General features: G+C 47.7%; 1 protein-coding gene across 1 annotated transcript in view; it reads left to right on the top strand.

Annotated features, from left to right (window-relative positions):
- QSOX1 (quiescin sulfhydryl oxidase 1) overlaps positions 1–2,653 on the top strand; it is a 126,381-nt gene extending 123,728 nt beyond the window's left edge. Inside the window, exon 12 of the mRNA XM_060232609.1 lies at positions 1,751–2,653. Within this exon, the coding sequence (XP_060088592.1) occupies positions 1,751–2,592 (842 nt within the window). The 3' untranslated portion in view covers positions 2,593–2,653. The remainder of the gene's footprint in view (positions 1–1,750) is intronic.
- The last annotated feature ends 11,477 nt before the right edge of the window (positions 2,654–14,130 follow it).

The raw sequence follows: 14,130 nt of genomic DNA, 5'->3' as shown, positions 1-14,130 counted from the left end.
AAGTTGCTTTCTTTCCACCTCTCCCATCTATTTGTGGCTCTCAAACCTCCCAGACATCTGGCGTTTATTCTCTGTGGCTGTTACATTAAGCAAGTTTGGCCACCCCTGCTACAGCTGCTTACATGTCATACTACAGCATGGCTTAGCTGGGAAACAAAACAAAAAGCCCTTTACAGGCGTTAACAGGGAGGGCAATGGTGCTGGGCAGCAAGTTGACCCATGCCATTTTGAAAAACAAAGCCTCGTTCTGTCCCCCTTACGAGAGAGGCTATGGGGGGAAGTGTCCAGGTAGACAATCTGTCTTCTTTCATCCCTTTACGCCAGATACAATCACATTTTTAATTTCTCCTGATTAAAGGGAGCTGAGAGAGTTGTTGCCCAGGTTGAGCATAGTCCACAGAGAACATTGCTTAAGGATATCATCATGGCAACATCTTAAACATCACTTTGGCAAGCGGGGTGGCGAAGAGCAACAGATTCTGATTTGGAGAAGGAGGTTTGATTTCCCCACTTCTCCGCATGACATCTGCTGGGTGACTTTAGAACATAAGAGAACATAAGAGAAGCCATGTTGGATTAGGCCAGTGGCCCATCCAGCCCAACACTCTGTGTCACACAGTGGCCAAAAAAAACCCAGGTGCCATCAGGAGGTCCACCAGTCGGGCAAGGACACTAGAATATCCCCCAGAGAGCACTGCGATCAGGGACAAAAAAATCTGCTGTCTGCTCCTGGCCCAAAAGAAGCCAGGCTGTGTGTGACGAGATCCAGGGCTTTTTCGGTGGCAGCACCAGAACTTTGGAGCACCCTTCCAGAAGCCATAAGGGCCCTGCGGGATTTGTCTGCGTTCCGCAGGGCCTGTAAGACCGAATTGTTTAAACGGGCTTTTGTGGTTTGAAAAAAGGGCTGCCACTGGACATCTTACAGAATGCTGGCGATCACAGTCGAGAATTCAATACCGCCATACTGTACTGAAATAGCGCCATAGAATGGTTTTAAAGCTGATACACATAAATTATGGTTTTATATGTTTTATTGGAATTGATTGTATTTTATGATGTTGTAAGCCGCCCAGAGTCCGCTTGCGGAGAGGGCGGGATATAAATTGAAAGTAATAAATAAATAAATAGAAGCCCTCACACTATTCCCCCCCCAAGCACCAAGAATACAGTAGCCGATTCTGATGTAGCCTGGAGCTTACAGTAGGCCCTGTACTAAGAGCCCTGTAAGCTCTTGGAGGATTGGCTACATAAGAGGGGTGTGGCCTAATATGCAAAGGAGCCCCTGCTAGAATTCCAGCTCTGGACCCTGTACTAAGAGCCCTGTAAGCTCTTGGAGGATTGGCTACATAAGAGGGGTGTGGCCTAATATGCAAAGGAGCCCCTGCTAGAATTCCAGCTCTGGACCCTGTACTAAGAGCCCTGTAAGCTCTTGGAGGATTGGCTACATAAGAGGGGTGTGGCCTAATATGCAAAGGAGCCCCTGCTAGAATTCCAGCTCTGGACCCTGTACTAAGAGCCCTGTAAGCTCTTGGAGGATTGGCTACATAAGAGGGGTGTGGCCTAATATGCAAAGGAGCCCCTGCTAGAATTCCAGCTCTGGACCCTGTACTAAGAGCCCTGTAAGCTCTTGGATGATTGGCTGCAGCAGGGGTGTGTGGCCTAATAGGCAAAGGAGTTCCTGCTGCAAAAATATTTATTATTATTATTATTATTATTATTATTATTATTATTATTATTATTTATAATTCAGGTACCAAAAGCGACGACCCCAGATTTCCCAAGATCCAGTGGCCTCCCCAGATTTTGTGTTGGCCGTGCCAATTAATCATCAATGGGAAACGCATGTGGGACGAGAGGGCTGTCTTGGAGTTCTTCAAGTCCCACTTTTCACGCAGAAACATCTACCTGGATTACATGAACTTCGAGAGGGGGAGACACGGCCGAGACGTTGAGGAACACGATGTCGGAGCCGAAGGAAACCTGGAGGAAGGACAAGGGGAGGACGTCCGAGGAGCCGAAGAGGAGTTTGGAGGAGACGCCAAGAGGACCGAGACGCCCGAGGGAGGGAGGGAGGAGAGAAAGCGATCCGGCTCAGACCGGTTAGGCGCTTCAGAGCAGCACAAGCCAAGCATTATCAAGATCGGCAAGAGCGTGAAGGCGAAAGAGCTGGAGGATGACATAGTCGACCTGGATTCCTTCAGCGAGCAGCATTACAAGAGCAAAGCTCTGAAAGCGGCTGCCCAGGCCAACGACGGACACAGGCGGAGCAGGAGGGACACGGGGCTGGTGCCGATGGAGGACGAGAGCCACCTGTCTTTTGATTATGACATGGTCTGGGAACGCCTCAAACACAAGGGCTTGGGAGCCCAGCAGATCATGGATGCCGTGGAGGAGGGCGTCAGTAGGGAGGGCGGGACCGCCCTGAGGAGGAGCCAGTGGTTGCGCTTACTGGGCGTCGGATTTTCCCGCCTGGATGTCAGCTTGTGCATCGTTCTGTACCTCCTCTCTTCCATGTGTCTGTTGGGCATGTACACATTCTTCCGCATGCGCATGCGGTCTCGCAAGGGTCGCCCGGGCTTCCCGTTGGCCTAGAGGAGAAGCCAGCCGGCTGCAACCGATAGGGTGGGACACAGAAGAGGGGCGACTGCCCTGGGGGGGGGGAGTGGTAGCTTCTCGCCCACGATTCGTACTCTGGTGACAGAAACGAAGTCCAGCAAAGGCACACGCACAGCGTCAGTTGCGTTTGCTGTTTCCTGCTTTAAAATACGTAGATGTGGCAAATGGGAGAGCAGGTCAGGGTCCCCATCTCTGTATGCCAAGTCAGATAATCCAGGATCCTTCACAGTTGCACAGAATGCATGCACTTTGCATTTGTATGTAATGTTCCCGAGCACAAATTGTAGAGCGAGAAGTCTACTTTACTGTCAAAAGGGAGGGCGTTTCTGTTCCAGGCTATTTTGATTTTTTTTCTTTTTTTAGCAAGAGGGAGATGCTTATTTTTTTTGGGGGGGGGGGGTCTTTTTGGGAAAACTAGCCAGACTCGTTCTGATCTCCCTAGGCACATGTAGCATAACCTTCCTCCAGCGAATCAGAGTGCTTTGGTAGGTGTTTTTACTGTGCCCAGTTCGGGACTGGGAGCAAATTGTCTCTCCCCTGGAGAGGGGACACGTGTTTCAAAAGCTGCTATTTCCAGATTAGAGACTTATTTAGAGTAAGACTTTGTGGGCCCAAAGCTGAAGTTTTCACAGCATGTCAAGGTATCTCTGAACCCTTTTGCTGTCCTGAAGAATCCCAGTTCAGCCCATCATGCATTTAGGAACATAAGCACAGTCTAAACTGGTCAGTCAGGAAGTTCCCTTGATATATATATATATTTTTTAAAAACTGGATTCAAAAGCTTCTGAGCCATTGTGAAACGGTATTAAATAAAGCCAGCTCATGAAGGGTGCTGAGCTTATAGCTGATCCCTCTCTCTCAAACACACACAGAACTCTCCCCATCTCCCCTCCCCAGCTGAAATTTTGGTTTAAAAAAGCATAAGGTGCCTATAGTGTACGTGCCACAGATGCCCAGACGTGCCATTTTGTGGAATCCCTCTACGGATGGCTGTAAGCATTGCAGCAGGTTTCCCATTTGTTGCCTGCCTCTCTCGCCCTCTCTCCTCGTTCCTCCATTTTTACTTCTTCTGCCAACCTAAACTGTTTCCTCTCTCTTTTGACCATTCCCAAGCTAGCTCACTTGCCTGTTTACTTCTTGCCCTGGTCCTTGGCCCACTGGCCACCCCTGTCTTCATGATGCTATTCCTATGGCTATCCTCCAGTCTCTTAGAATTCTGACAGATTAGCGGGACAGAGAAGAAGGGAACCGGAGCACAGGAAGCTGGGTGGGGAATGTCTTCTTTTGATGGTAATTTTTGGAACAGAGACTTGCCTGTCTGGTCCTAATGCACAGTTTAATTATCCAGTTTGGTGTAGTGGTTAAGTGAGTGGACTCTTATCTGGGAGAACTGGATTTGGTTCCCCACTCTTCTGCTTGCAGCTGCTGAAATGTCCTTGGGTCAGCCATAGCTCTTGTAGAGCTGTCCTTGAAAGGGCAGTTTCGGGGAGAGCTCTCTCAGTCCCACCTACCTCACAGGATGTTTGTTGTGGGGGAAGAAGGTAAAGGAGATTGAAAGCGGTTCTGAGACTCTGAGATTCAGAGTGAAAGGCGGGATATAAATCCAATATCATCATCTTCTTGGGAACCATCACCCCCTGTGTGGATGTAAGTAACAGGAGCAGTGGTTGGGATTTGGGAAGGGTTCTGATTGGGCAAGACAACCAGAGGTAGAAGAGGACCTCTAAGACCCCCGTTGGCTCACGGTCCTTCCCTTCCTGGGTGGAGAGTATAAAACAGTGAGGTCTTAAGAACAACCAAATGAATTAACAGTGATGATGGTGCCTCTGGTACTAAAATAAGGGGTGAACCAGCATGATGTAGGGATTAGACAGTTGGACAACAATCCGGCACATCCCAGGTTCACATCCCCGTTCAGACACCAACCTCCCTACATAGGTTAAGGAGTGGTAAATGGGTGAATCTCACAGGATTGTTGCATGGATAAAATAGGGAAGGGAGAATCATGTATGGAGCCTTCAGTGCCACGGAAGAAGGCCTATATACTAAGCAGGCAGACAGGGATGATATTAGAGCCAACGATACTAGAAACTTTGTCCTGTCAATAATCTGGCTTTTAACCAAGACTTGGCAGATCTCCATTCATGGCAAAGAAGTACCCGCTATCATTAACTTGAAGAGATCAGCCACATCTGTGATCAAGAAGGGTGACCAGTGGGGTCAATCAGGGCTTTCTTTGTAGCAGGAGCTCTTTTGCATATTAGGCCACACACCCCTGATGCAGCCAATCCTCCAAGAGCTTACAGGGCTCTTAGTACAGGGCCTGCTGTAAGCTCCAGGAGGATTGGCTGATTCAGGGGTGTGTGGCCTAATATGCAAAGGAGTTCCTGATACCAAAAAAGCCCCGGGGGCAAATGTTTGCACAGGCAGATCTAGCAGGCTTTGCGTTCCTGGAAACACTGTTCCCCCAGCTTTTCTTCTCCCTCGTTCTGAACATCATGCCAGTACCTTTTAGTTTGATGCAGCCAACACGCTCATTTGTGCACAAGTGCCTTATATCCCATCCTCCCTACGATAAGCAGATGGTTGGAGAGCTGGTATTAGCCATAGCGGCTAAACACGAGAGCAGGGGAAGTTCTGTGGATTCAGTCTCTCCTTTGTTAAGAACTCACTAGCCGACTTCCGGCAAGCCAGAAGCTCTCAGCTTCAGGGTTCGTAGCAAAGGGGGTGAGAAATACCGGCTTTACCTTATGAAGCTTGTCAGAAGGATTGCAGAGGTAACACACACATGAAGTGCTTTGAACACTTGGAAATCCATTATAGAAATATTTATTAGTAATGATTGTATTAAGACTCTTGTGTTTTTTGCCTGACCTGGGTAGCCCAGGGAAGCCTGATCTCGTCACATCTTGGACGCTAAGCAGAGCTGACCTCGGCAAGTACTTGGATGGGAGACCTCCTTGGAATACCAACAGTCAGGAGGCAGGGTCAGGCTTTATTAAGCCACCTCTCTGAATATCCTCCAGGCCCCCAGTAGGGGTCAGCCACCAGAGGTCACCATGACTTCCAAGTATGCACGCACACTCCTGTTACACCTCTAGAAATGCATTCAGTGCTGAGAAGAGCCCGTTCTATTTGTAGCATTGGTCTTGTCTCTATAATCCTGGCTTCCCCCCCGCAGAATTCTTGTCCTCATTTGCAGAGGTGGTATTGGCTGTTTGGTGCAACCTTTTTACCTCTGGCAGTGGCATTTTGGAAGAGGTTGTGGGCAGGGGGCAAGAACAACAGTGATAAAAACTTCCAGAGGGGACACATCACCACTAGCTTTTCCTTTCTATTCTGTTATTGCTTGAGTTCAGCAGAGGTTTGGGATCATTTATGGCATCGTGTGGAATAGGGATGGCCAACTTCTCTATTCTTGGGGAGCCCACTCTCATCTGTGCCAAACAGGTGGGGAGGGGACGTTCAGACCTCTTCCCGGATGGTCCAGCTGGGCAGCAGGAAAGGTGGAAGGCTGCATGCACTCAGATGGGATAGGGTAGAAGTGGGTTGGGGTTTAATATGCTTCCTAATGGAGCCTCCCTTTGGAAGGCAGGTTGGCTTTTCCACGGTGGTCCTTTTGTCTTTCCAGGATGTGCCTCAGGTAATAATCAAGATTTTAAGGAAAATCAATGACAGAGCAATGAAGACCTGGCTAAAGTTGGCCATCCTTTATGTAGATTGTAACTCTGAGGGGCAGGGACTTTTCAGCTACTACATAGGCCTCTGCATGCAATACATGGGCATTCTGTTCATATGGGGGGAGCCCACCAGCTATACATTTTGAGAGCTCGGTTGCTTATTGTGTGAAGAAGTCACGTGTGGGTTTTCCAGGTAGGTAGAGCTGCCATGCACTCATGCCAGAACCCTGGAGGGTATCAATTCAAGTTGAACCTGCCTGGGAAACCCACGCATTTCCATCTTAACACAACATGCAGATATTTGCAATAATGTGCATTTGGGGGGGGGGGGAGTGGCTTGCGTGCTCCAAATATGCATGGCTGGTGGGCTTCCTCTTCCCACAAACAGCATATTGCCTGCACATTGTCTCAGTGCCTGGTGTTCCAATGTCACAAGCAAAAAAACAGGTAGTGCAAAGCAACCAGGTCACATGTTGAACGAAGCGTGTTTTGAAATGCAGCTGTGTTGCGGCCCAATTATTTTCCCCCGTCTCTGTAGCCGGTTTTAAACTTTCGTTGTCGTTCGTTCGTTTGTTAACAAGACCAAGGTTACCTTTTAAAAAGGGTTTGTGTGAAGCTTTACAAAGACCTGAGGTTTTATGTCAGGCGTGGTGTCTCTCCCCTTGTCACTGTACTAAGACCCTCTGATAAAAACTTGATTTTCCACTGTCTGGTTGCTTGTGTTCTTGTATATCCCTTGCAGCAACAGTTGGGCCTTTGGGGCTAACATGCTAGAAGCAGGTGTGTTTTCAGCCAGCTTGGAAAACTATCAGCCCTTCTCTGGTGTCACTAGCGGGGAGGGGCCGGGCATGATTGGAAATTGCCTTTTAGTCACACTCCCTTAGCAGATGCAGTAGGGACTGCTGACTTCTGTATTTACCGGAGACCGCTCTGGTCTCTGGACAGTGGTCTGAGGACCACAAGTTTATTTTGCTATACGAAAAAAAAACTGACCTCTTTGAATATTCTCAGGTACACTCTGCACCATCAAACAGTAACTAGGGGTTGCCACAGATGGGGACGAGAAATGCATGCAAAGGCATGGATAGAATATTGAATTGCATGCAAAATCCCAAGACAGCTATAACATTATGTAGCTGTCTTTTACTTTTTGTGGATCATTTTTTCCCTTATGAATGAAACGGGGGTAGATTTTTCAGCCAGACAGCTCTAAAGCTCTGGTAAAGGCAACTGGGAAACCTGGTAGTACCATTTGCAGCAGCCTGAGCGTTGCCAATCCCTATATGCAGAAGGTGATTGCCTGGTGCCTTTTTTTTGGTGTCTCTCTCAGTGAAAGATGTAAAGAATCGGTTAACACCAAACCTTATTCAAGAGGGGGATCCGTTCTTTCTCATGCCATGCTTGCTGGTGGCAGACTTTTCTTCCATAATTGTTATGTGCCAGAGAGAAACTTGCTGAAGTGGGTTTGGGGGGTGGGGTGGGGTGAAGTCTCCTAGCGACCTGACCCATTTGTGAGGTGCAGGGAATTGGAGCAAATCCTACGTGTGTTTGGACCACAGTCTGAATTGGGAATCAATGGGGAGGGGTTGTGTGTGCTGACTATGAACTAAAGTGACCTGCTAATGTATCTCCATCACCAAAACTTCCATGAGTACGTTTGCAGTTTCCAGCCGTTTCAACGGCAGCCTCAAGAAAAGTTCGTGAGAAGAGATTTCTGATGCTCTCCTAAAGAATCATACTAAGAAGTGTGCTTTCTTCTACTACTGTACCACCTCCTTCCTTCTTCCCATCCCCCAAGACTCATGAGATGTAGTTTTATAATGGAGCAATTATTTTTAAAGGAGGCTTTTTTCGATTTGCTTTCACCTTTCTAGCTTCAACTAGCCTAGTGTGCTGTCTCTTTCCTCTGTGCTCTCCCACCACACCTGTTGTGCAAGAATGCTCCAGATCTCTCCTGTGTCTCTCTGTGTTAGAGGAATAAAATTATTTTTGTTATTAAATATGTGTGTGTGTGTGTGACTCTATTTTCTTTCATTTCATATTTGCAGGGCTTTTTTTGCAGCAGGAGCTCCTTTGCATATTAGGCCGCACCCCCGATGTAGCCAATCCTCTAAGAGTTTACAGGGCCTACTGTAAGCTCTTGGAGGATTGGCTACCTCAGGGGGATGTGGCCTAATATGCAAAGGAACTCCTGCTACCCAAAAAAACAAAAACCCTGCATGTTTATAACAGCAATGTAGAGCAAGTCCCGACCTGGGTATCTCAGGTTTTGTCGGTTCTCAGAAACAAAGGTTTGACTGTGGTTAGTGGTTGGATGGGAGCAGGGCTTTTTTGGTAGAAAAAGCCCAGCAGGAACTCATTTGCATATTAGGCCACACCCCCTGATGTCACCATTGTTTCACATAGGGCTTTCTTAGAGAAAAATTCAGGAGTAACTATATTGCTATATAGCAGGGGTGTCCAAACCTGATTAATGTAAGAGCCACACAGAATAGACATCACATGTTTGAGAGCTGCAAGTCAAGAATGTCCGATGTTTGAGACAAGGAAGGAAGGAAGGAAAAAAACAGGGTGGAGAAGTGGAAAGAAAGCAACTTTGATCCCCCCCATCAGCTGGCTTGACTTGGAAAAGGGATTTTAATAATAATAATAATAATAACAAAGAGACAAATGCCTTCTCCAAGTTGGCCATTGGGGTAGTGGGAGGTTCAAGAGCCACACAATATGTGTGAAAGAGCTCCATGTGGCTCCTAAGCCATAATTCGGCCATAGTGTGATGATACTTCTACTTCTGGTTTACAAAAAAGAAAAAAATGGTCAACCCCCCCCCCCCCCACCAGAGATTGGAGCAAGAATGCCAGGCTTGAAGGTTCTTACTATTATTATTATTGTATGGCACTATGTGTAGAATAGCTAGGAGATTCTAAGATTGTCTGGCAGCCAGAAGTCTTAGCTCTTTTAGCATCATGCACCACTAGGTGGCGAGCTAGACTTGTTTTTAAGGCAAGCGGCATTTCAGAGGTGGTTTGCCATTGCCTGCCTCTGTCACGACCCTGGTATTCCTTAGAAGTCACCCAAATACTAGCCAAGGCTGACCCTGCTCTGCTTCTGAGGTTTGAGGGGGTGTGAGCACAGAAGTGTAGTAATTCATGCCTTTCAATCTACTGTTTTCCCAAGCCCACTGTGGGTACAGTCTTTCTTGTGGAAAGACTTGATTGCGTTAGGGAGGAGGACACACAGAGCAAGAGTTCAGCGTGAAAGCAACCTATCTCTTTTCTTGTGTCCATCTTCCACACAATCTACTCTCTAACCTCTTTGCCTGTTTATTCCCTGAGATCCACTTTTTTCTCTCCTCCTGGGAATTAGGAGTCAGTTTCTGGTCTGTTGCATTTTGAACAAAGACAGGAGGAGCAGGAAGGGAGATTCTGCAGAATTTCACTCTGTAGATGCTCAGAGGCAGGCAACAGCTTCCCATACCTTCCTATCCTATTAGAGCCACCTTGTGGTATATAACATTAAAAGGAAAGCAAGGTCTGAAGTTATACAAAGAGTGCATTGCTTTCTCTTCCGAGGAGAAATACCTGTTTTAAAAGAGAACAGAAGGAATCAGTAGCACTGAATTTTGGTAAAAGGAAGTGAATTTTGGCAAAAGAAATTCATCTTTCCATAACAGCTGTAGAATGGGCCTTGACACAGCTGTCACATTGCTTGGCCACCCCCCTTCTCCATCTATCACAGGGGTGGCCAAACTTGCTTAACGTAAAAGACACATAGAATAAACATCAACTGTTTGAGAGCCGCAAGACATGAGTAAATACCACACACCTTTATTACTTTCTTTGCGCAGAAAGATAAAATACATATGCATGCACTTTGTGAAATTAACAATTGAAAAGAACATTTGGTCTGGAGAGCATTTGTGTGGGAAACCAATAAAACAGCAACATGTCCAAATGGGAGAATGTCTGTTAATTACTATATTGCTAGCAAGCCTGGGCCAAAATGAGAACATTTCTTTCTCAGAAGTTTTTCCCGTCCACCTAATTAACCTTTTAACATCTAACATCATTCTAGTTTGCCATTAGAAAAAAATACATTAGAATATAGCGGAAGATGGGTTTAGTATCTGTAATGAGGTGAACAGCCAATATCCCTTATTTGAGTATGTCACTCTGAGACTCCTTCGGGTAGTGGAGCATCAGGTATAAATCTGATCTCCTCTTCCTTCTCTTCTCCTCCTCCTCCTCCCTAACTCCAAAATTCCAGGTTTACTAATTTTAAAAAGGTAAAAAAGGTAAAGGTAGTCCCCTGTGCAAGCACCAGTTGTTTTCGACTCTGGGGTACGCTTTCACAACGTTTTCACAGCAGACTTTTTACGGGGTGGTTTGCCATTGCCTTCCCCAGTCATCTACACTTTCCCTCCAGCAAGCTGGGTACTCATTTTACCGACCTCGGAAGGATGGAAGGCTGAGTCAACCTGGAGCCGGCTACCTGAACCAGCTTCCGCTGGGATCGAACTCAGGTCATGAGCAGAGGGCTCGGACTGCACTACTGCAGCTTTACCACTCTGCGCCACGGGGCTCTTTTTACTCACTTTAAAAAACCCTAAATCCCTAAGGCCTAATTAACACTTTTTATATTCAGAGTTCTGTAACGATGCCCCAGATTCTCTGCTCTTGCCAGCCAGTACTATGGATGGGGGGAGGGGGGAGGCAAGGAAACATGCAGCAGGACAAAGCCAGGAGCTGAGGTAAGTCAAACAATGATGTCGTTTAAGGGAAGGAGCAGCGACAGGGTCAGTCGCAGTCCATTTGTCAAGGCCTGCAGTTGAGCGGAGGCCCCAGTGCCGGCCAAAGAGCCTTCACCCATCTGTTCCTGTCCAAGATTTTCCCCAAGGCGCTGAAGCAAGTTGGCCTGCGAGAGGCTGCCAAAGCCTCAGGCAGGGTTGCCAACTCTAGGATGGGAAATTCCTGGAGATTTGTGTGTGTGTGTGTGGGGGGGGTAGAGTGGAATCTGGGAACCTCAGCAGGGTATAATGCCATAGAGTGCATCCTCCAAGCCTTGACTCACTGGAAAAGACAACGATGCTAGGAAAAGCAGGAGGCAGTGAGAAAAGAAGAAGACCCGACCTCCGATGGATTGATTCAATCAAGGCCGCCAAGACCCTCGGTTTGCAAGACCCAAGCAATGCTGTTAACAATAGGATGTTCTGGAGGACATTAATTCATAGAGTAGGGGCGGCCACATTTGTTTAATGCGAGAGCCACATAGAATAAGCATCAGATGTTTGAAAGCTGCAAGACATGAACGTCAGATGTTTGGGAGGGAGGAAGGAAGATAGATGGAGAGGGAGGTTGAAAGAAACCAACTTTAACTTTAAATGCGTTTTCCGAGCCACCAGCTGGCTTGGCTTGGAGAAGTGATTTTAAGAGACAAACCCCTTCTCCAAGCCAGCTGATGGGGCAGTGGGGGCTTCAGGAGCCACACACTATGTGTGAAAGAGCCACAACTTCCCGAGCTGCTGGTTGACCACCCCTGTCATGGAGTCACCATAAATTGGAAGCCACTCGACACCACTTCTATGATTTGATGCTGCGGCTGGACAAACACTTGTCAAGGATGCTCTAGGCTGATCCTGCATGCGGCAGGGGGTTGGACTAGATGGCCTGGATGGCCCCTTCCAGCTCTGTGATTCTCTGATTCACTTAACTCAAACGCACACAATGTTCTGACACAAGTCAGGTTTTTTTTCTTGTCGTCTCCTTATTCTGGAGCTCCTCAAACGGCAGCCTTATAGCACTAACCCTGGGTACCACTGCAGTGATAACTAGGCCAAAGAATTGGACTGATGCAGAAGATGCTTAAAGCATACAAACCTAATATCCACAGCAGGTTTTGCTAAAGGCTGCGATAAACACTCGTCTCTTCTCCCCCAACCATCTTCCTTCCCTTCGCCCCAGAACCCCAAGGCTCCTGTTTCTCTTGCCCTTTTATCCTTGTTACAAATCATTACAGAAAGGGGTTGTTTTTCCCTGAGCTGGACCCTGGACCATCTGCTCCCCCAGCGCCAGCTAAATCCTCCTGTAACCAATTCATTGGGATTATGCTGGCCTCCTCTAATCCCGGCCCTTCCCCCGCAGCCGGGGATTTAAAAGGATTACAGCCCGGCTGATAATAAACTTTATTAAGGGTGTGTGTGGGGGGGTGTCAATCCGATTTGAAGGCTTTTTATCCACCCACCCCTTTAACGTCTTCACTTTGCATGGATAGAGTGGGCTGGGGTAGGGGGGAGACCCAGATACAGGCGGGCAAGAAGGGGGGCTGTGCCTCTTTGGCGAGCTACCCCCACCAATCGGTCAATTTGCTGCAAAGAAAGACACCAAGGAATTAGTAAAAGGGCAGGCTATTCCCTCCCTCCCCTTCCCTGTTTTTGAGTTCTGGTCCCATATTTCCTTGAAAGCAGACTGGGTGGGGGCACTAAATGTCTTTTCGATGGGATTTAGTGCCCTGTCTCAGGGAGGGGTCACATCTTTACCCCTATAGATATTTCTCCCCTCTGTATCCCTCCCTTCCCGTCCTCCCTCCCTTCCCATCAATTTCCCCTCTTTCTTAAAACACTCTCTTGAATCCATCTTCAAAATCTCACCCATGTTCTGTTGTAGGTTGTAGAACTGGCAGATCAGCTGCGACAGGAAATAAATAAATGGAGATTCAGCAAATCCTGGGCTGCGTTTGGCATGATTTTGGAGCCACTGATGCGGGGAGAGAGCAGAGGTCTTCCGTATGTGCCCCGGCTTGTGACCCCACTTCAAACCAGGGTTTAATCTCCTACCCGCCCATCTGGAATTCAGACAGGATTTGCAAACTGCTGCTAACCTGAAAATGGCCCATTTGCAGGATGCTACTAGCAAACACTTCCTGCTCCCTGAGGAGGCGTAAGAAAGATAATACTTTGCTGCAATAGAACGGAGGGAGGGGACGGTCCATCAGAAAGTGGTGGCGACCACCAGGGCTTTCTTTGGAGCAGGAGCTCCTTTGTATATTAGGCCACACCCCACTGATGTAGCCCATCCCCCAAGAGTTTACAGTAGGCCCTGTAAGAAGAGCCTTGTAAGCTCTTGAAGGATTGGCTACATAAGAGCGGTGTGGCCTAATATGCAAAGGAGTTCCTGCTACAAAAAATGCCCTAGTGACCACAATCGAGGGGGGGTGGTATTTCTGTCACTGCCAGGTCAAGTTGTTTTCCACACCAGGGAACAAAAGCAATTACGCATACTAGCATAGACCCCCTGATCCTGCAAGGGAGGCTGAACTTTAGTTTTCCAATAGCCATGAACTCCTGAGCTGGAGAAAAAAAAATGCACACAACCTATCTGCAGGTAACAGGAGAGGGAGGGAAAAACCAGCCAGTTTGGTGTAGTGGTTAAGTATGTTGACTCTTATCTGGGAGAACCGGGTTTGATTCCCCACTCCTCCACTTGCACCTGCTGGCATGGCCTTGGGTCAGCCATAGCTCTGGCAGAGGTTGTCCTTGAAAGGGCAGCTGCTGTGAGAGCCCTCTCCAGCCCCACCCACCTCACAGGGTGTCTGTTGTGGGGGAGGAAGGTAAAGGAGATTGTGAGCTGCTCTGAGACTCTTCGGAGTGGAGGGCGGGATATAAATCCAATATCTTCTTCTTCATCTTCTTCAATTAACAGAATGGCAGACAGGGTGCTGCTGTAAAGGGGAGGAGGGAGGAACTTTTGTTTTGAAAGGGTGTCCGTATTTTGAAGCATGCTCACAGGAGCACCTGCCTCTAAAGCAGTGTTTTTTTTGAGGTGGTGGTGAACTGCAT

Source organism: Heteronotia binoei, chromosome 2 (genome assembly GCF_032191835.1).
Source record: "Heteronotia binoei isolate CCM8104 ecotype False Entrance Well chromosome 2, APGP_CSIRO_Hbin_v1, whole genome shotgun sequence".
NCBI classification, from domain to species: domain Eukaryota; kingdom Metazoa; phylum Chordata; class Lepidosauria; order Squamata; family Gekkonidae; genus Heteronotia; species Heteronotia binoei.
The sequence above is the reverse complement of the archived record's forward strand: the minus strand, read 5'-3'. Positions and strand labels throughout refer to the sequence as shown.